This window comes from Bicyclus anynana, chromosome 13, assembly GCF_947172395.1.
Source record: "Bicyclus anynana chromosome 13, ilBicAnyn1.1, whole genome shotgun sequence".
NCBI classification, from domain to species: Eukaryota; Metazoa; Arthropoda; class Insecta; order Lepidoptera; family Nymphalidae; genus Bicyclus; species Bicyclus anynana.
This window is the reverse complement of record NC_069095.1, coordinates 8,084,849-8,108,794: the sequence shown is the minus strand read 5'-3', so window position 1 is coordinate 8,108,794 and position 23,946 is coordinate 8,084,849. Positions and strand designations below refer to the sequence as shown.

The 23,946-nt window shown below is 33.7% G+C and overlaps 2 protein-coding genes across 4 annotated transcripts in view; one reads left to right on the top strand and one right to left on the bottom strand.

Moving 5' to 3' along the window:
* LOC112043117 (prominin-1-A) overlaps positions 1-22,120 on the bottom strand; it is a 42,373-nt gene extending 20,253 nt beyond the window's left edge. For both annotated transcript variants that reach the window (XM_024078397.2, XM_024078398.2), the window contains exons 1-4: positions 21,107-22,120; positions 20,836-20,891; positions 4,461-4,684; positions 1,806-1,993 (exon numbers count right to left, since the gene is read on the bottom strand). In XM_024078397.2, coding sequence (XP_023934165.2) covers positions 1,806-1,993; positions 4,461-4,684; positions 20,836-20,891; positions 21,107-22,037 — 1,399 coding nt within the window. In that variant the 5' untranslated portion in view covers positions 22,038-22,120. The remainder of the gene's footprint in view (positions 1-1,805; positions 1,994-4,460; positions 4,685-20,835; positions 20,892-21,106) is intronic.
* Positions 12,070-18,585, top strand: LOC112043118 (protein takeout). 2 transcript variants are annotated; one of them, XM_024078400.2, is made up of 6 exons: positions 12,070-12,289; positions 16,001-16,223; positions 17,015-17,139; positions 17,636-17,788; positions 18,024-18,189; positions 18,459-18,585. In XM_024078400.2, the coding sequence occupies exons 1-5, from the start codon at positions 12,217-12,219 to the stop codon at positions 18,173-18,175; spliced, it is 726 nt and encodes a 241-aa protein (XP_023934168.1). In that variant the 5' UTR covers positions 12,070-12,216; the 3' UTR covers positions 18,176-18,189; positions 18,459-18,585. The 2 variants fall into 2 exon arrangements, with proteins under 2 accessions (XP_023934168.1, XP_023934167.1); XM_024078399.2 differs by lacking the exon at positions 18,459-18,585 and having other exon boundaries at positions 18,024-18,280.
* Positions 22,121-23,946: the final 1,826 nt, after the last annotated feature.

Genomic DNA, 23,946 nt, shown 5'->3' with positions numbered 1-23,946 from the left:
CACAAAAGATCTCCCTCACACCCAGAGGCTATGTTATTATGTAAATAAAATGTACATTTGTATTCGGAATACCGATAAAGATTGGGAACAAGGGAAACACGCACTGGTACTGCGGAGTTTTATTGCGCCTCAAAATGTCTATAGGAGCATCTATAAGATACGGATATAATGTGTCATCAGCGTGTCTTTCCGGAAACTTCAGTTTTGCCCTTTGAATTATATCAAGGGGTCTTACTTAACGACGGTGGGCTCGTTAGGCCACGGTTACGTAGGGTTGAACATATTTTGTGGACAACATTTTTTTATTTGTTTTCGGCGTCTTGTAAAAGATTATCATCATCATTGCTAATGTAAAGTTCTGAAATTAAATTTCGTGAAAGACTTCTGATTTTTTAATGTCCAAATTGATGCTTACTCGTAAGTTACACTGGAAAAGTAATCTTGAGAATAGTTAGATAGCTATTAGCGTAGGTACCCAGGAGATTTCATACTGCACAAATATAGGTGTCTGTTTTGCCACAATTTAGTAGTCCGAAGGAATGGTACATCAACTCAACAAGAGCAGTTATGGAGGTCCAATAGTTTTAGGCATGAAGTTAGCAAAAGTCGAGTCCAGCATGTTCCTCAGGGTCAAACCTTGAATTTGTTATCCTATCTAACTAAACTAGACTATCTCCTATACATCAATGAGATAGAACCTTCTATTACTGCAAATTTATTTCAAGGTTATACTAAACTAGTAGCTGCCTTACTTAATAATAGTGATTTTGTTTTGATGATGTTACATGTATCTTTAAATATCTTTTAAGATGTTGAGAATTTGCCATAAGTTGATAGCAGGTACTATTTAAACCAGAATATTATGCTACAGAATTTCATTTCCACATTTAAAAGATTTTGACAACCCTAGTAAATACCTCTGAAATATTTGGGCAAACAAAAATTTTTGCACAGAGTTCATGATAGTTTGGTAGCTTATAAATTGTCAAGAGAGATGTTTACGGCAACGTGCGTATAAAAAGGGTCTTGTCACGGATCGGTTACTTTTTTGTTTATATTCCTGTAAATATCGAAGGTTCAGCTATTTACCGACAGAAATATTACAAATGATTTACGACTAAGTACCTTTTCTTAGTATATTAGGAAATTGTAGCTTATAATAGGTCCCATACGAAATATTTTAAATAATGGACCCTGGATACAAGATTTCAACACTTACAAAACTGTAAAAACGAGAGTATTACAACCTATTTTTCAAGTTATTTTGATTAAATCCTATCCAATTTGTGAATAATGCTAGAACAACCAATATAAAATTTAATGAAAAAAAATTTAGATACATAGAATTGACTTTATTACCAACTAGCTGACGCGCCTAGCCGCGTCAGCTAGTTCGAGCTAGTTCGTAGCCTTCTTCGATAAATGGGCTATCTAACACTGAAAGAATTTTTCAAATCGGACCAGTAGTTCCTGAGATTAGCGCGTTCAATCAAACAAACAAACAAACTCTTCAGCTTTATAATATTAGTATAGATTATTCAAAATGTCAAGGTAAAATTTGACTTGATATTGATATAATAGCTTGGCAACTTTGTTCTATACTTCCGATGTTGCGCGCGGGGCGTTTGTAGCGATAAATGAAAAATCCGCGACTGATGCACTTCACTTCCCCGCGCGCACGATTTCACACCCGCGCAGTCTTGCCGCCCGTTGCCCGCTTAGCATGTGTTATCAATGAACTTGCCAGACTATAGACTTCTCAACAAAGTAAGAACTCCTCAAAACAAACAATGCTAAAGGTTTACTTCTCAAATCCTCGTTGTAAGCGTAGAACACCATGTCCACCGGCGGCACCAGGCTCTGATGCAACTCCTGTGCAGCCGTGGAGAGCCAGGATGCTGTGTCAGCACAAGCACAGCTTATTATGTTGCGACTCTCTGCCACTGCTATTCGGGACTGCTCATTGCTTAAAACCATCCCCGATATAAGAGCACTGCAATATATTAAATAAATTAAGATAGATAGGTATATTCTTTATTGCACATAAAAAAAATATAAAACAATATTCATCAAGTAACAAAATAAGTAGTTAGAAATATGCACAAAGGCAGTCTTATCGCTAATAGCGATCTCCTCCAGACAGCCCGCAATGTAAGAATCAAGTAATAGTAATAGCTACTTATATATAATATAATACATCATTAACAACCTATATTCGGCTCACTGTTGAGCATGAGTCTCCTTTCTATTAAGCCCACCACGCTGGCCCAATGCAGATTGGCAGCCTTCACACACGAAGAGAATTTAGAAAATTCTAGGTATGCAGGTTTCCTCACGATGGTTTTCCTTCACCGTTTGCGACACGTGATATTAATTTCTTAAATATTAACATAACTGAAAAGTTGGAGGTGCATGCCTCTGACCGTATTCGAACCTTCACCCTCCGAATCGAAAGCAGAGGTACAATATATAAATCACCACCTTCGAAGACAGATTATTACCTACACCTAAACCTACTTGAAAACTTTCAAAGGCTTCGAAATATCTCCTAAAAGAGTTACCTAACAAAATGATAAAGGTTGACGTATTGGATATTACCTTGTAAATAGAATAAAGAGTTGATACGTTTTTTTGTACTTAACATACAGAAATCACTTTTTTATTACGTTCGTTAAATGGTACGCTTGAGTACGGTTGACACAAGTCTGTACCTAATAATGCCGGGTGAACTGTGCTTGTGTCCTGACATTACTGCGGCCTAGTCTCCAGGAAATGTCTCCGGAAATATCGATTTATCTTTTTTTTTAATTGGGACCAAGGAGAGCCTGTTGTCAGCTAAACGAACCCAAGAGCCAGGTGACTCAAGTGCTGGCACTTGACCAAAATCCCAATACCGAAATCTGACCGAAAGGTGAAGCTTTGCTATTCAGAGGGGTAGTAGAACCAGTATGTCGAGTATGAGCTAACAATAATATGGCGTATAATATTTTTTGAAAAATTTTCTTTAAATTTTTTATTTTATAAATATTGTGTAAATAATTATTATCTTGTAAATCAGTATTAAAATAATAAAGTTTATTTTGTTAAAACACAGATTTTCTGGCTACCTGCTATAAAGTCTTTATTTTCATAATACTTATACGAGTAAGTATATGAATCCTTCCTTTAAGCCTTGACTCGTTTGGCAGTTGGTTCTAGGAAGTTCGTATTTGTCTAAACGATTCTTTTAGTACCTCATTTGCATACATAAAACTCGACTTTGAGGTTGATGTCTACAAATATTGTAAAAAAATATTGCATACAACCAAATAAAAAAAGTAAAATTACGAAAAACTAGGTAAGTAAGAATACTGACACATTAGCTTAAGTACTGTAATGTACCAATATGTTTGAAACAATAACTAAACTACGGGTTTGTTGTGGTATACTAAGTACATATTATTAACTAATTAACATAATTTGATGTCAAGGTTTCAAAAAGATCAATGGATTTTTTGTTTCATTTGATATCTTGAAGAACTAAGTTCCTTTTACAGATTTATTTGTGTTATTTTTAGTTTTAGGCTGAATAAAAGAAGATTCTTAATTTTAATTTTTCAATGAATAATATTAAGAGTATGTATTTTATTTTGAATTAATAAATTGACCTCCTCCATTTTATAAACAATAAACAATATTATACACATTTAACAATAAATGTGTATAATATTGTTTTTATTCAATAAATTTTAATATTCACTTGACTTTTATATCAATTAATGTTAGTTTAGTTTAGATTTTGATTTTACAACGAATCGTACAATTCGTTTAAACATATTGTTACTAGCCATGTAGGAACAAATCTTCAGAATTGACCCGAGCTAGGAATCGAACCCACAAACGCCCGAAATAATTACCCGACTTAATTAGGTGGGTGGTTACTAAGGTGTGGTTATGGGTATAAGTAATTTATTTTATTTTAGCGAAAAAAAATGGATGGTTTTGCTTACAGAAGGAAATTAACGCGTCATTTTGACGACAATTTTTTAACACCGGACATGTATGAGGCGAAATTTAATATTACTAAAGAAGTGATCATACAATCACTTCTTTTGTAAAATATTGTTAATCCTAGTTGTACTTTACTTTTATTTGAGCGTCTACTTTTTATTTTAAACGGATGAAGTTCTTAGTTAGGCGGTATATTTTTTGATAGATTTTTTTTGTATCTAACCTGATTTCTATATATATTTATTATATTGTATGTTGTACATCTTAATTAACATTTAGATAAACAGACATTTTATAAAGTGATGAAAGAAGACGCAGTGTTACAAAGAAAACATATTTACACACTTTTGAGACGTAGGAAGTCGGTTTTTCGAAAATAATTTCTTGTATCAAGCGTACCTACAGCGCTAAGTCATATCCCTACGGTAAAAATAAAAAGGATATTGTAATATGTAAATGTAAGCACTTACCAGCATATAAGTAAGAAAAGGAACGTGAAAATCACGAGGACCTTGTCATGGCAATCTGGTCTCTCCGACTCCAGGAATAAGGTTCCAGATTCAATTTCATCGGTGCATTTCGATTTAGAAAACAGCGATATTAAGCTCAATATGAAGAGGTACAATGGAATGATCAAGGCGAACACACCGAACGTTATAATAAACACCAAAAATGTAGACTCCACTTTGATTGACTGTAAAAATAAAAAAAAAATAAACACGCCATAGAAATTTAAATTGTTTCGTGAAAAAAAATAATAATCGCTGATGGGCTTTAACCGTGGCTTGTACCATCCTGACAAAGACGTACCGCCAAGCGATTAAGCGTTCCGATACGATGTCATGTAGAAACCGAAAGAAGTGTGGATTTAATCCTCCTCCTAACAAGTTAACCCGCTTCCATCTTAGATTGCATCATCACTTACCATCAGGTGATTGTAGTCAAGGGCTAACTTGTTAAGAATAAAAAAATAAATTAAACTTAACATATAAATAAACTAAGTGTACACTTAAATTAAAACCACTTTTTTGACGACATCAACTTTTCGAGTCATTGTATGATAAAACAAACAAACAAAAGAATTTTCAAAATCGCTCCATAAATGACGGAATTATTGTTGGACATACACAAAAAAAAACATACATACAGCCGAACGTAGAACCTTCTCCTTTTTGGAAGTCGGTTAAAAAATTCCTACAATTTATGTTCTTGTGATTTTTATCGTAAAATAATTGGCAACATCTCAAATGACGGGAGTATAATCTTGACCGATACGTTTGCTTATATCTTGGCAAATTCGTTCGTAACACTCCCGATGGTCCGCGCGGGCCGGGGGGCGTGTAGCGGTGAAAGAAAAACCCACGACTGATGCACCTCACTTCCCCGCACGCACGATTTCACACCTGTGCAGTTTTCTTTCCCCCCGTCGCCCGCGTATCATGGGAGTGTCATCAACGAACTGGCCAAGCTATAATTGACGACATTTTGTGTTTATTCGTACGATCGTAATTATTCGTAGTTAAGAATTATACCAAGATAATTATATAAATTAATATTTTTTATTAATAAATCAAATTAAAGGCACCAGTATGGTCAACAAAACATGTTCCTTCGCCCGCGTCTAATTATAATATTTTTAATTGTAGTTTATCATAATTACCCACCTCCAAAAAGAAGGAGGTACGTTCGGCTGTTTGTATGTTTTTTTTATGCATATCCAGCGATAATTCCGTCATTTACCTATTTATAGCACTGGCTTGGCACCGCCTTTAAACTGATCAGAAGGTAGCACATAGGTAAGATGTTATTTTTAGTTTCAGTTAATTTTTGAGTTGTAATTTTTTTTATTAATTTTTTTTTTAGAATTGTTTTCCAATTCAGTCTGTTTATAATATTTAATTGGTTCCGGTCATTTGGAATATTTTTGTTTGTATGATATCCATTGACCTTGTAGTCATTTAACTATTGTAATTTGCATAAACTAGACCTGTTTATCGGATTATAAATATTAATTAATCACAAACAATACTGTATAATTTTTTTTATTAAGCTTAAATAGCTAATGGGCCAAACTCAAATCATGAGTTTCTAGGTCCTAGAAAGTTCTCAAAAAATTTGTTCTTAAAATTAAATTTGGACGTATTAATCACTCGTACCTAAAATTCAGTAGGTCTATTACGTCCAATAATATTCAGAAATCTTATAAAGTGAGAAGTGATTGAAATAACGCAAGACTAATCTAATAGTCTCGTTCACATGTGCCATTTAGACCAAATCCAACGCAAACCGGAGTACCCATTTTCGGACGTATTTTCAACCCTCGCTAAAAATATAAATATTGATTTTATAACTACAAACACTACGAATTTTTTTAGGTAAGTTTCTCTTCTTTTTGAATACTTTATTAGATTAGAAATATCTGAAATAGTTTTTGAGCTATAAGTCAAAAACCGAACCCTTTCGTTTATTTTTAGTTAATTGTTTATAACTTTTGCAATTTTTGCGAGCGGGCTTACAAGTTTTTCAAAAACTATCTTCTTTCAATTCCGAATCGAATGACACCTCAACCGTTACTAAAATTATCTACGTCTGAATTAAATAAATAAAACTTAAAGCTTTTCATATTGATACTGTGAACTCTTTAACAGGTCCATACTTAGATACGCGATGTACAAATAACTAAAGTGCTAACTCCTACGTATTTCGAACGCTTTCAAGGAATTCATTCATTCATAACAAAGATAATCCGTACATCGGCACTGACGTTTTAAAAGGATCGCTTCCTGCTTCCTGGAATTGGACACCGCAATAACTTAATAAGTGATGAGTGCTAACACCCTGACGGCGCCGATTTGGGCGATAGAGGTTCAAATAAACTAAAGTTAGACGCTTCAACTTATAGATACTAATATTTTGAAATAGGTTAAAGTTTGTGAGTATGTATGGTTGTAAGAGGAAATCTCTGGATCTACTGAGCCGATTTTGATAATTATTTTACCAATCTAAACTAGCAAAGAAAGCTAGCATCTTCACCGATTACTTTAATGTATATTTTATTCTCAATTCGTGCAGAACTGGAAACTACGCGGTGAAACCCTGAGGCGTCTGCTAGTACTTGACATAGAGGTTTGAGTAAAATGTTAATTAAGGTACCACAAATAATTATCTTTGTAGATGTTTTTGGCAGAACTTGTTTAGGAAAGCCTCCGCCATGTTTATAGTCGAAGTTCATTTATTTCAATTAGGTTTATTTTACAAGCACTTTTGAAACGTCAAGTTGTGTCATGACTTAAAGTTATAATAGAAAATAAAGTCAAAAACTTAAAATTAAAGTTACGAGGGTTCCAAACGCGCCTTGGTATATGACTGTAATTATTTTGCAATACGTATAATATAATAATATTCTATTGTTGCGTTTTAAAGGTAGGGTTTGATGAAGCTATCTATGAAAAAATATCTGTATTTACTAAAATGGCATTAAAAATATTAGACACTTTTCATTCGTTTTGATTGTCTTACCTACACTGAACTAGAAAAAATCATGTCATCATTATACGAGTATATGAATAGAAGCTAGAGGAAAGGGTAACAGTTTCAAAACTTAATTTCACTAATTTTGTCCCTAACAATTTATTTTAGCATTGCTCCCATTATAATGTGCACGTTTTTCCTTAACGGCCGGTCCGGCTGGACTGTTAACTAACTTGGCAGCGTCAAAAAATTCAAATCCACTGAGTTAATTTGGCATTAGTACATTTTTGTTTCACTGAGAGTAAAAAAAAAAATAATAAATCGAATGAAACTTCAAATACTTGTGTCTTTGTGTTTCGTGGAAGAATTTTATCGTCGCCCATCGTGATGGTGTACCTACACGCTATACTCTTGGCTGACGATGGCCAAGACTGTGGTACTTCGACCAATAACGGATTTGGTATAACCATAGCTTAATATAAAATGCCAAATGAGCTCGGTGGCTCGTATTTTTTATCATCGACGTAAAAAGAGGGGGTTTACAAATTTTATTTGCCTATTTCTGAAAATCCATGTAATTTTATCTGTCTGTAGCTTTTAAATAACTAGTCCTGTTACAATGCGGTATTTTTTTATGAAAGCTGATATGATCGAAATGGTCGAGGTGATTTTCAAAATTTTTAGTTTTAACTTGTTTTAAAGAAGTAGCGAACAACTAGGATATTTTTCTACTACATTAAGTTACTGTTTTATACTAGAAACTAGAAATAATCCGTTATGTTTGCTGATGAATGATTTGAGCCTGAGCAGCGTTTTGACTTCAGAACAATGCTTTAATCCCTTAAGCAATACTGTCGAAACGGATTGGCAACTATTAAATCTAGCGCGAAGTGCACAGACTGAACGTATGATCTAGTGCACAATCTAGTGTTTGCAGCTCAGTAGCCCAATACAGTCAATAAACTAAATAGTTATAATGTAGTGTAAGGTAACATCTAGCTGAAGGTAACGTCTAAGATAACTTTCAAAATTGTATTGATAGAAGCTTCTGAGATAAAACTTTCGGCATCATCGCGGTGGAGACTTACTTCATAAAATTTCATGTTAGTGAAATGTGATGTAGTTGGCTACCTAATACAAATCCGAAATATTAACCTTTTAAATATAGGATAGAAGCAGGCGGTCTCTACGACTGCACGACGTGCAATTGCATTGCAATTGCACGTTGTAGAGTCCACATCTCCTGAGGATGCTCCGGTTTTGGAGTGAAACGTACGTAGAGAGTATTTTGTTGGACCTGGGTAACGTTGTCGCATGGGTTCGTCGGCTTTTCGCGGAGGATAGCAAAATAAATAAATCATTATATATATTAAAGTGAATAATCGACTGAGAGCCTTATTTTATAAGATAACCTTATTTTATAAAGGGCTGACAAACTGTACTGTACTATACAGTGCAGTACAGTACAGTTTGTCAGGTAAATATGGTTGCCAATTATGGAGTTTGGGCTGTGTTAGCTTTAAAATGCCACAAATGTTAACATACATTTTTTTTTTAATTTTTTTGTAAAAATCGTAGACAAACTTCATTTTGATAATATTCCTGCGTACAGTGCAACGACTTGATTATATTGTACAGTACAGTCAGAGTTTGTTGTAGGCTCTACTCGAACCAAGACGTTTGGAACCCTGGTAAATTTAATTTTAAGTGTTCGACTAATTATCACCATTATCTAATAACATTACCTGACAGTTCAAAAGTGATTTTTAACTAAGCATAATTGAAATACATTTTTAATATTTTTTTAGTCCATAGACTTGATGGTCTGTCAATCAATCGGTGGAATTATCTTAAAACTTGTCAAATAGTTGCTCCCCGCTTAGCATTTGGAACAACTTTTGTGCGCTGTTTTTATGAAACGTAAATGCAATCTTTGCCTAATGACTATGTATGATATATTTGTCGCTAATACTGTAGATATACGAGTATGCCGCTGGTATAGTGTAAAAAAACTGATCACCAAAGAACCCCATAACACCAAGACAAAGTACTAATGTTATGCACTTTGACCTCGCTACTGTGATACTCTTTCCTTATTACCTGTCGCCTTGACATTCTTAACTTGGAACACTTGTAAGTTTTTATGTAGTATGCTGCTACCATTGGTACTTGCAATACCGGCATTTAATGTATAGATTATATAAAAAAAAAACAGTAAAAAAATATATTTTTATATATAACTTTGGTCTTTAAAAAAAAAAAGAATATTTGCCATATCTTTTAAACATGACCAATATTCTTATTCCCCTCCAACTAGTCGGGAAAGACTGTATTAGGAGTGGGTACGACAATATACTAACGGGTCGGGGATCAAACCACCCACCCCTCGGTGATGAATCCGACCGAGTAACTATTGCGAATCAACTCGATTTTCCGACTAATTATTAAAGGAGAATGGGAATATTGGTTATATTAAAAAGTAGGTTTATATGACAAATGTGCTTCAAAAAACATTTTTTATACTAATTATATATTTTGGCTAATTTATCGACCCAATAAATTCCGCGATATAAAGATTATGTCCGTATGTTATTTATAAACTGAATTTAATAATAAATTAATGCGAAAAATAAACTTGTGATATTGCATCCATAAAGATTTTTTCTCCGAAAACAGATAAATTTATCCAAGTGAATTATTTATAACGGTTACGAGATAATGTTTCATTCCTAAATGATGCTATTACTCACCCACTGATTGCTGTTGAATTGTTTGTCTGACTATACGACCGACATCTGCTTTTGATATGTCACTAATAAATACGGCTATTTACTAAGAATAATTTACACCTATTGGTATGAGAATGTAGTCAAAGAAAATGTGGTCCGCTACACATGGCTTAGTTTATACAAACCAGAGCTGTTTTAGTGGGATATCGCTAGGTTTGGTTGGGCGGGAAGAATGATTTGAGTAAAAAAGAGGAGTAGAACGTCCTTAAACCTACATCCATCGGTCACAAGTCCGGGACTTCGCTCAAGGTTCTGTCATTCGAAGTGTTCGATTATTGGTAACATTCATTAACTTTTTAGACCCAATGACAACATTTATTGAATGTAAGCCACATTCAATAAAATCCGCTTCTGATGTCAACCCGTCTCCAATAGTATAAATCTTTTTTTAAAATACAAATCACTGTTAAAATTTTGTACAAAAATCCAGGCTTCCCGTTACATTTTCATTTACGGGTCTGCGACCGGGTCAGGGTTCTATAGTGAGGAACCTCCTCACAATACGCGCCGTCGCAAGGATTATTGCCTTCTGTGTACCGTACACAGAAGGCACTAATCCTTGAGACGGCGTGTGGCAATCCAACAGTCAAGCGAGAGGTCATGGGTTCAATCCCCGCACGTTAGACTAATGTCGTAGCTCCAAACACGGGATGGTTATAAAAAAATATGAAAAGGTTATACTTTGTAAAGAAGAAGGCTCAAAGTCACTCTGCGGGCGACGGAGCGAGCTATGCTTGAAGTTTCTCTGCGAAGTCGAATCAGAAATGAGGAGATCCACAGAATAACCAAAGTCACTGACATAGCTCAGCGAGTTGCGAAGCTGAAGCTGGGCAGGTAACATATTTCGAAGGGCCGATGGACATTGGGGTCCCAAGGCACTGGAATGGCGACCCCGCACCGAACCACCACCGGTTGGTCGACCCTTCACTAGGTGGACTTCGGACATGAAGCTTGGAAGCTGCTGGGGGATGTTTGCAGCTCGAGACCGTTTTGTTTGGAAGTCATGCAAGAGACTTATGTCCATGGACGTTCATCGGCTGATGATGATGATGATACTTTATAGAAAAACTAGATGACGCCGCGCGGTTTCACCCGCATGGTTCCCGTTCCCGTAAGAATACGGAGATAAAATATATCTATATAAATATATCACTGAAATATTTTTTCAAATCTAACCAGTAGTTCCTGAGATTAGGGCGTTCAAACAAACAAATAAACTCTTCAGCTTTATAATATTAGTATCTTCGTATAATCATCACATATTTTAATGTCATTACATACTTTACACTTTAACACTGCACATACTCGGAATATAATATGCTTAAATTGGTAACATTTGAAATTTGAGATGAATCTACTTCTGTGTTTGTTGCCAAAACTCTCCCTAAAACTAAATAGTTTCGTTAAATATTTCACATAAAAACCAAAATTAAATAAATATAACAAATCACTGTTGACCAATGTTATCAATGCATAATTTTAAATATATAAATCAAATTAAAGTGTCTGTCTGTGATTTCAACATAATTGTTTTATAAAATTTTTGTCTGTCTGTTTGTCCTGGCAAATCTTGGGAACATTTTTTAACTAAACTAATTGGACCTAAATGGGAATGGAGGTTCTTGATAAACATATGCTACTTTATATCCCGAAAATATCCACGGTTCCCGCGGGATGTGTGTAAAACTGAATTTAAAGCGGACGAAGTCGCGGGCGCCCACTAGTAGTTGAAAAAGATAATCCTTAGCCAAATCATTTACTACACTTGTCTCTACATGTTATACTATAAATATTCGAGACAGTGTCAAAACTTTGTACATTGAGATATCCACATATAGCACAGAGGACGTTTAATTTATAAATTCAAGATATCTAGTTCCATTTCAGTGTGTAATAGGAAGTGGATTAAGACAATCGTCTCTTGATATTTTTTTTTATATTAGTTTTTATATTACTGTGATAAATAATGTTTAGTTATAGAGGAGTATTTTTTATTACTTTTGTTCTTTTGTTTTGTAAAAGTTCATCGAAGCTAGCGCGTGAGTAAACTTATATATTTTGATATTCCACCTAATTTTCTTAGTATTTTTTTATTACATAAATAAAAAGATAATATTAAATAATCCTACTAATATTATTTTTTAGTTTGTATGGATGTTTGGATGTATGTTTGTTTGGATGTTACTCTTTAACGCCGCTACTACTGAAGCGATTTGGCTGAAAATTGGAATGGAAATAGATTTTACTCTGGATTAACACATGGGCTTATTTTCCCGAAAAAATCCATGGTTCCCGAGGGATTTGTGAAAAACTAAATTCCTCGCGGACGAAGGCGCGGGCGTCCGCTAGTAATATAATAAAGAGAAAATTTGACTGTTTGATTGTTTGTTTGTATTGAATAAATTCCGAAACTATAACCGATTTGAATAAATCTTTCACTCTTTGGAAGTTACACTATTCCATAGGTGCTATAGGCTATATTTTATACCCGTGTTCATACGGGAACAAAAACTACGCAGTTGAAACCGCGAGGTTTTACTAGTAAATATCTTAATTTCCTTCAGTTAAGTTTATTATTTGTACAAAGATTTATAAGACAATTAGAGCCAATCAAGTTGTATCTTGCCAATTGAGTAAAGGACAATGGTCTGGTGTTTGTTGATAGAATTCATAAGCGTCTACTAATGTAAACTATTACAGTTTGTAGAAAATAATTTATTTAATTTTATGAAACAGAGCAAAAGGTCTAATTAAGCCCAAAAACTAAAATATATTCACATCAATTACATTTAAATAATTGAGTATGGCAACCATACTATTTATACGAATATTGCATATATCGGACAACTAGGGACGCGCACGATACCGAAAAGCCAGTATCGAATCGAATAAAATATCGTCATTGAACTACACGTATTCAATGACATCAGTTTAATTTCAGTAGAACAAACATATAAACTAATATTTATGACGAATTAATATAATTATTTTGAAATATATATAAAATATTTTGATTTTCAAACAAGAAATAGTAATTAATTTAAATGCAATCGGTACACCTATTTAATTTAAATTACTTATTTCTAATCATGACAAAATACTGCTAAAGTTCACTCTTACTTGGCGGCATTTTACATTTAAGTAATAAAATAACCAAAATGTAATAGTCAAACATGTTAATAACAATTATTAACAACAGTAAGCCATATGATATATTTTAATAATCAAAGGAAAGGAACAAGTGTTTACAAACGTATTTATTGTTTAAGTATGTTCGACATGATTTTAAATAAAAGTAAAAATAGTAAGTAATTTCCTGAAGATTACTTATTGATTACAAAAATAACAGTATCGAAAGGAGATCGATAATCATTAATCGATACTATAAAGTATCGATACTTTTACGTGTACCTATGACAAGTCATGCACTATCAATTCAACTGTGAACTGTAAGTCAGTTGTCACATCGCGTCGTAATTTCGTTGTTTGCGTACTTAAGCGTCTTGTAAATCTTGTTGCATTTTTCCGATACTTATCAAATGATTTTCTGTACCTACATTCTTTTTTAACGACCGCTTATGTTTATGGACACCGATTCTCCCGCTAAACTACTGACTTAAAACACTATTGTATTAAATTCCACGTTGATTTTTAGATTTAATTATATTAATTTTTATAAAGTATGTATATTATCCATGTCTAAGAGAAAAATGGGGATCAAACCTACTTTTTATGTTCTTCGATCGAACCCAAATACCCGGCTTCATAATCGTGGAATAATTAAGACTTCAATTTAAAAAGTAGGTCTCTATTCGTTGTTGACAAAACATAACCTCTAAAACTCCAAACATAAATATCTCGAATTCCAGACTTCACATAATATTAAACCATAAGAATAAATTGTTAAGAAAATAATTATCTATCATTTTATATTTTTTTCATTCATAGACGCTTAAAAAAAATGTCAGCAAAAATTTGTTTGGAAATAGACCATTGTCCTTTATAGAATACTAGCTGACGCCGCACGGTTTCACCCGCTTGGTTCCCGTTCCCGTAAGAATATGGGCATAATATATAGTCTATAGCCCTACCCGATAAATGGGCTATTTAACACTGCAAGAATTTTTCAAATCGGACCTGTAGTTCCTGAGATTAGCGCGATCAATCAAACTAACAAACACACAAACTCTTAAGCTTTATAATATTAGTATAGATTTTGCAGTTTGGTAACTTGAATTTGAGAAAATCATTTTGAGAATTGAGGGCATCATGCACCTAACGTAGCATCAGAGAATAATTTGGACACCTTAGCATGCAGCTGCATAAATGAGATTATAAAAAGCTTTACCTTAATTTGATGAGGACGCAACAAAGTTTACCTCATTTTGATGAGCAGTTTTGTCGACAATTTAAGTATCTATACTTAATAGGTGTTTTATAGAGGTAAAGTTTATGAGCTAGTACGGGTAATCTTTTAAACCGATTTTAATAATTCTTTTAATTTTTTTTTTATTATTTACAAATTAGCCCTTGACTACAATCTCACCTGATTGATGACAAGTCTAAGATGGAAGCGGGCTAATTTGTTAGGAGAAGGATGAAAATCCACACCCCTTTTGGTTTCTACACGACATCGTACCGGAACGCTAAATCGCTTGGCGGTACGCCTTTGTCGGTAGGGTGGTAACTAACCGCAGCCGAAGCCTCCCACCAGCCAGACCTGGACCAATTAAGAAAATCTCAATCGGCCCAGCCAGGGATCGAACCCAGGACCTCCGTTTTGTAAATCCACCGCGCTTATCACTGCGCCACGGAGGCCGTCGCTGTAGAAAGTTACGTTAACTATAGAAAGCTACATTATTTGTGAGTATTATTTTATTCCCGTATTCTCACTGGAACGGGAATTATTACGTGAAAGAGTGCAAGATTATCGCATAAAATTTTAAAACTTTCCAAGGTCAACTAATTGCATAATGACTTGCAGGAGGTCACGTCTTGCCAATCGATACAACACTATAAAACTTTTATGTAATATTTGACTTTGAATTACTTGCAGACCTTGGCCGTGGTTATATTCCGGGTAAAATCTAGGTCAAAACACGGACAAGAACTTTATTCAACTTAAATATTATTAAACTTTAGACAAAATAAATATTGGAAGAATAAGTTTCTAATATACTTTAAACGTTACGTCATAATAAATTGGTTAGTCTAGTTTAGTTTGTTAATTAATGAAACTAAATGAATTTTATGAACTAATAGTTGAAATTATATGACCTTTTTTTGAGAAAGAATATAATATGGAACCTAAGCTAACTTTTTCTAATAACTATACAAATAATAGGACCTATTATACAGAGTGCTAAGGAGTATTTGCCATAACTAAGGGGTTATATTCTTTACCAAAAATTAATTAAAAATGTTCAAGTAACATTGTTCTAAAATTAATATTTTCGGGGTAAATAATATTTCTTTTGTAAATAGATCTTAAAATGTGTCCCTTATACGCATTAATTTTGACGTATTTTAAAATGCAAGGATAGATAAAGGCGTGTGTTACATGGATAATCGGAAGTATTGGTAAAGGATAAGGATAGAACACAAAAAAAGGAGAAGGAATTTTCCATTTTTTTTGCAATTAGTACGTACAGTGCTTACCCTAGTTAAACACCTTGTGCACGCCACTGGCTATTAGCTAATTAAGAGACATGCCGATGTACCATTTGTTAGTAAGTATTTGTTGCTTTCAGCGGACTACATAAAACCTTGCCCAGGACTGAAGTCAGAATGTCTCAAGAAAAATATTCAAGAAACGATCCCGTACTTCGTGAAAGGCATTCCAAGTCTAGGCATCAACTCTACAGACCCTCTGTTTGGAGAGCCAGTAGAGCTAGACCTGCCTGGAGGGCTCAAGATTAAATTCTCCGACGGTGTCATAAAGGGTTTTAGGAAATGTATTGTAGAACATGTTAAGTAAGTATGTCTAGTATGTAATAGTAAATATTCATTCATTAACCGACTTCAAAAAAGGAGGAGGTTCTCAATTATTTATTTTATTTTTATTTATTTATTATTATTATACACAAAACACATTTCAATTAAGCCTAACCATAGTGCAACACAAACCACAGTTGGTTTAATTTTTTCGACGCGTAATAATTATAGTTATTATTTGTCAATGTAAAGACGTGTCCCTAGCATTTGTTACGCCAAGTTTCACGCTGTTACGGGGCTTTTATTTCAACATCTGATGAGCCATCGTAACACAACTTTTGTCAGTCCACCACTAGAATTAAAAATTCAAAATTGGTTAATAAATGACGATGTTATGAGGTGCCCCATTAGCTTGAATTTTAAATTTTCACCCACTTTTGCCCAATTTCAATAAGCGTATCAGGGTAAGGTGGACTGACAAAAGTTGTGTTATGATGGCTCATCTGATGTTAAAATGAAAACCCCGTAACAAACTGAAACTTGGCAGTACAAATGCTAGGAATACCTCTTACATTGCCCTATCTATATGGTCCTATACCTGAGGCATAGGTTTTAAAGATTTAACATCTGTATGAAAGACTGGAATATAGATATCTGCTTGGCAGCACTAACATGCTAGTACTTACACCTTTCAAGCTCTACAAAGAGTTATTTTTCTAAGTTATATTGTACCAAGTATACTGTATCAAGTAACAGATAGAAAATAGAAAATAATGTTCATTTATAACATGTTCACAGAAATTTAAAATTGTAGATGAAAATATTTTCAGGTACGAAGGCTTGGAAGCACAACTCAATCTACGTTGCGGTTTATCTTTGAAAGGAAAATACAAAGCGTCTGGCAGAGTTTTGATCTTCGCCATCAATGGCGATGGAGATGCTAGGATAAAGTCTCGTAAGTGTTATACAAATATTCCATTAGTATCAGATTCGATAATAGTAATTTGGAGATTAAATGAGTTGACGGTTTAAGGCAGGCGTCGACACATCCACATCATACGAATCGGACATAGATTCATGCGTATGACTTTCTATACAATCTGTTTGAGGAAATGTATGATTCCAATTTGTAGACGTCTACCATTTATTAGTTGCTTTACTAATTTTATCATTATCAGCCAATCTTAGCCATGCATAGCTTACACGTATTTCCCTGTTCTAAGCCCTCATTCGTACGTGAGTTTTTTTAACGGACGTTAAAAAAGCGTTCAAATATAGTATGAAGTTAAATGAAGATTTATTTCCAACGCTCTAAATCAAAAATGCGACACTACTCGAAAAAAAACGCTGTCGTGTGAACATATGAATTTGGAAATGAATGAATTTCGAATTTTTAACATAAGGATATAATAATTATATCTATGATTTAATAATTGTTTATTTTATTGCAGCGAATGTTTCATTCTCCTGCAAAATTAAATTCGAGGATAGGACACGTGAGGGAGTGATATACCGAGAGATTAAAGACTACAAAACTACATACAGTTATGACGACAAAGTATCATTTCAATTTACTAATCTATTCAAAGGAAGCCCTGAATTAAGTAAGTATATTTTAAAAAAATACTTACATAATTGTAGTGTAGCACATGTGTGTAGTGGATACTACATCCACTAATCTATAGGTATTTTTGGGTTCTGGTGTTATATTTGGGTTTTTTAAACCATGTAACTTTTTGCTATATTACGTTGTAATATAGAAAAAATTCTATATTACAGTAACATTTTCTCATTTTTCTGCAATAATATCCCATTCATGAATTTTAACAATTTTCACAGGTGCAACAGTTTTGACTTTCATCAACGAAAATTGGAAACAAGTTCTGGACGAATTCGGAAAACCAATTACAGATAAGATCGTGGAAATCGTGTTCGATATCATAAAGAAATTCTTCCAAGTAATACCCAGAGACGAGCTTTATGTTTCTTGATTTAGATTTAATAGGTAATGAAAACTAATAATTATATGTTTAACTAAGTTATCAAATTGTCATAAAAATGTTTAGATTAAATTATTATTAAACGATGTGCCAGAATTTTACTTTTAAGTGTAATAATTATTTGTTGATTGGTTGATGGTACAATTTTTTATTCTATACAAGTTAGCCCTTGACTACAATCTCACCTGATGGTATGGATGGTGATAATGCAGTTTATAAGATGGAAGTGGGCTAACTTGTTAGGATGAGGATGAAAATCCACACCCCTTTTCAGTTTCAACACGACATCGTACTGGAACGCTAAATCGCTTGGCGGTACATCTTTGTCGGTAGGGTGGTAACTAGCCACGGCCGAAGCCTCCCACCAGCCAGACCAGGACCAATTAAGAAAATCTCAATCGGCCCAGCCGGGGATTGAACCTAGGACCTCCGTTTTGAAAATCCACCGCGCACGCCACGGAGGCCGTCAACTTCCACCAGAAAATGAAAATTCTTTGATTTTGCAAAACAATTTTTTTTTTATTTTACCTACCGTGAATGATTTTAACGACGTGACAAGTAAACAATTCAACGCATGTGTGTTTGTCAGTGAATGCTGAACTTGCTTTACTAGAACCCATTCAGAATAAAATACTCCAGACGGGTTCTAAACCAATTCTGTATAACTAGTAATGAAATTATGGTAACAATATTTTTAAATTTTAGAAATTGTGAGTGGTTTTTATTGACGTGACAACGTCTTATAATTCGATGAAGCCCGCTGTACGCTCGAAAAAAGATGACGTCATGCGTCGTTCTCTCGCTCTAGGGTTGCCAACTTTTTTTAGTAGAAATAAAGTATATTCTGGTCTATGGAGGTTATTAAACAGTATTTTGGAACAACCAATTTTCTTTTGAAAAATGCAACCATTCCATCAGTATTTTCTTATGACGTTGACACGTTCAACTATCGTCAGTAAACCGACTTTACGGACAACAGATTTTTTATAATTTAATATTGCAGTTCTTTTTATTCATAAATAGTACAATCAATTATTTATACTAGTTAAGACAATAATATTTAACTAGGCTAAACTTATTATAAAAATAAAATAAAAGGAAATATTATATCTAAAACTATAATCTATCTTGCAGCTCTTATTAATTCTGCTGTTTTTCTGAATTTTCTTCTTTGTACATTATTAAGTTCCGTGATTAGTAAACAACCCAACTCATATGTATTTGGTAAATGATCGATTTGTTGCGAACTTTTAATAGAAAGAACACTCAATATAGAATAACTAGTAAAAATCACGACGGCTTGCTGTACGTATAAAGATACGACACAATACTCGTAGGTATATTCATTGAATCCTTCACATCAATACTCGTTTTGAATAACGTAATGTCGCGTGCGTGGCCTGATTTAGAATTCCACAAAGTGTTCACTGTTCATCTAATTAGTTGGTTTTAACCTCGCGCTATTTTAAATGCTGCTTAGAATTAGAAAAACTACGAATAGGTAAGTAAGTTACTTTTTTCCAGAGATTTCATTAAATAGAAACAAAAGCCCTTTTGTTAAGGCAAACAAAGTCTTTTACACGAAAATAAAAAGGGTTAGTTGTTAGTAGTTAGTTTTTCCATTATCTGATGTGTACAATAGTGAGGCTTTGGGCAGAGTGCCCGATTGCTAAAAGCATTTCAACTAAAACCTTTGTTCCTATAAAAGTTTCGTAATAAAACTTCTACAGAGTCATAAAAGGCAGTAATTAAATAAATACTATTATCGTTAACGTACAAAAAGAGCATTTATTTTTTGGCATAAACTAGTTTCACCAAAATAATGTGGTGATTTATGTGTTTGAAAATATAGTAAGCTAGCAGACTTCCCGCGGTTTCTCCCGCGTAGTTTCCTTTCCCACGAGAATACGGGGATAAGATTAAGCCTACGACACTCGCAAAGAATGTGTCTTTCTATTAGTAAAATTATTTTTAAAATTGGTTCAGTAAATCCAGAGATTACCCCCTACAAGCTTACAAAACTTTACCTGTTTATAATATCAATATAGATTTATAGTAATAATGAGCTATTTTTAACCGACTTCAAAAAGGAGGAGGTTCTCAATTCGGTCGGTATTTTTTTTTTTTTTTTTTTTCTTAGCTTAAGTCCTATCTACCTTTTTACTCACTTTGGGAATGACATTTGACCGCGAGGTTCTGGGATCGAATTCCAGCTTGGTTAAATTTTATATATAACTAACTGACGCTGCGTGGTTTTACCCGCGTGGTTCCCGTTTCGGTAGGAATACGGGGATAATATATAGCCTTTCTCGATAAAGGAGCTTTAAAACACTGAAAAAAAATTTCAAATCGGACTAGTTGATCCTGAGATTAGCGTGTTCAATTAATCAAACAAACATACCAACTCTTCAGCTTTATAATATTAGTATAGATTTCTAGATCAGTTGAAGTTTGGTCAGGAGTTTCGGACATCGCTGGTTACTTTACTACAACTCTGGTAGATTGAGTTTTTATTTATTTTAAATTAGTCCGTAACCATCTTAGACTGTATCGTTGTATATTTATAGGGTTAATTGTCTAGGTCTATTTTGCTACACCTTTGAATAAAAAAATAAATAACCAAAAAAATGTGTAAAAACTGAAATCATTACCTGTAAAAACGAATATGGGAAAGTGAATTTCCCTTTTACAATATCCTTGACAAGACCTGAAGGAAATTTTCGTTTACTTTAATATTTATTCTGTACAGAAAGTAAGAGTGTAAAACGGTTGTAATAATTATTTGGTTGTAAGTATTGTGTTAATGTTAATACACGAAGGATTAGAAGGTTAAATCTTCAACTAATTGAAAACTTCAGTAATAAGTACTTTGACAGACTTAATGAATTTGTAAATAATAAGTTGGTATAAAATATTACTCACCAATGGGATAGTCGAAAAGATAAACCGCAGAAAAGAAATTTGACATAAAACTGAAAGGGTGAAAACCTTCGTCCAATTTGAATTTTGGTATAAGATATGTTTGCGTTTGAGGTAAACTTCCAAACTTTATCTTACTATCGACGTTTATAAACCAGTCACTTGCGTCGGTCTCTTGAATTGTATGTTCTGTGATAACATCTAGTGTTATATTCATTGGTTCTGTGTATGAATTTGGTATGCTCGTTGTAATTGGTATGATTTGTATTGATGATGAACTTGACGACGACAAAGATTCTGTAGATGTTTCAGTAACAACAACAGGCTGCATTGTTCTTAAGTTACCTCCACTTTTTAGTTTATTATACTTCTCTAACCAAGATTTTAACGCCGAGGAATCATTTGTAGATAGAGAATTACGTTTATTTATATAAGTGCCTAACGTCCTTACATTTTCAGATTCTAAGCTTTCCGATTTTTCCATGCCATGTTTTGAATGCACTAAATCGAAGCAGTTCTCCCATATTAAATTCTCAGGTTCCTTCGAATTGTAAACTTTATTTTGCACATCAATGTTTTTCTCTTCAAGGAAATTCGCTTCGAGTGTTGAAAGTAATTTGCTGTTTCCTCCGTCTTGATCGTTTTTGATTTTTTCACCGGCAATCGGATGGAAAGTCGGGATTGCTCGGAAATTTTCTTCTTGCGCTTCGAGAAAGTTGCTTGCTACGTCGGGACTGAGGACATTAAGATTGTTTCCGGCAGAGGCCGCCGGCGTCACTTCCGACGACGTCCGGATTTGTTGGATTTGCAAGGCAAAAACAGATTCCGTAGAATCCCACTGCAACGTCTTTACTTCACTGACAGCGTTAGCATCCGTCTGCGATGAAACTAGTTTTGCTAACAAAATTGATAAAACAAAAGAGGTTATATACATTATTAAATATTTGATTGTACTGTATTTTTACTGTCCACGTCGTATAAATGTTAATATCGATGGAACACTGCGGCGTGGAACATTGGAAAAGGGATTTGTAGCACTTAGCAGTCTGCCGACTCCACTTACTGGATTATGAGAAGTGTAATCGAACACAAACTGTTTTTTTTTAATAATTGTGTAATATTTCTTGTTATTTTGTTGTTTTTGTTTTCTGAATGTTTATTATTTAGGTAGGTGTAACTTTATTACAAGTATATTTTAATATTTTTAACAAAAATATGAAATAAAACCTCCATGAATTTGACTTACTTAAAATGAGAAATATAGGTTACTCTCGTTACTCGTAGACAATTTGAGTAATATAGTATCTAATTAAAAATATTCTAATTATTCTCAAAAAAAGAGGTTATTAGAGGTATTTTTTAGCGTCGTCCAGGTTTACACGCATTTAAAAAAAAGTGTATAACTGGAATATTTTTGTAGTTATACAAATCAGTAGCCATATAATTGATATATATAAATATTTTTTTAGGTTTTAATATTTTGTTAGCTTTTCCATCGTTTCAATCACGTTAATAGGCAATCTTTCTGAAGGAATATCTGGAATATGGAAGGATAATATCCTTTGTTAAAAGGTGTTATCTATTTTTTATATGCTGAAGTATCTGTATGGAAATATTTGATGACAATCAGCTGAGCAATGAAGGCGTGCCTAATAAACAAACAAACTCATCTCACATACTTTAAAAGTTATATTGCTTCAAAAATAGTTACAATTATAATGTATCTAAAAATTTTAATTACTCTGTGGTTAGAAACCGCCACTGACCGTAATTGCTGCCTTAATTGTCCGATTGGTGTTAAGCTGACAGTATTATAAACTCATTATATTAGCGAGTTGTACCTAAAAAACATTTTTGCATAAAAATGACGTGGTTAATTTGCATTTTCATGCACATCAAACTCATCATCATCAACATTATGAACCCGTATTCGGCTCATTGCTAAGCTGAGAAGGGTTAGGCCAATAGTCCACCACGCTGGCCCAATGCGGATTGGCAGATTTCACACACGCAGATAATTAAGAAAATTCTCTGGTATGCAGGTTTCTTCACAATGTTTTTCCTTCACCGTTTGAGACACGTGATATTTAATTTCTTAAAATGCACACAACTGAAAAGTTGGAGGTGCATGCCCCGGACTGGATTCGAACCGACACCCTCCGGGATCGGAGGCAGATGTCATATCTACTGGATAACACTGTTCAAGTAGTCTCATACTGCAGTCATGTTTCAAATGTAGACACATACTGCTATATAAAATACCCCATGCATTTATCTTTGTAATATTTAGGTCACTTCCCGATGTTCCATACATTTGGCACGCATTATCTCTCCACAAGAATAAATCCGAAAATCCTTACTTTTAAATCTAATGCAGAATTATTGTACGGCAAACTTTATATAAATTTTCGAATATAAGCTTTGGAATGTCTATTATCCATCTATAATATAGTATAGTATAGTAATAGTAAGTCTGTCAGTCTGTTACTTTTTCACGGCTAAACCGTTGAACCGATCAAGATAAATTTTGGTATTAGGGTAAATGGGACCTTGGAGCAAAACATAAGGTTTTTTTGATCTTAAAATAAAAATAGGGGGTGAAATAGTGGTTGAAAAATTGAATCCTCCATTTTTTTAACATAGTTACAGTTTTAAATATTTGTTCTAAAATCTTAAAAAAAATACGAAGTATAATGTGATTCAACATTTTTTTTAATTCAATGAAATAGGGATTCACTGAAATAGGGGTTAAAAGTTTATATTGATTTCCACGTGGATGAAGTCGCAGGCGTCCGCTAGTATCTTTATTATGTATGTATGCTGTTATGCAGTAAGATCGTGTT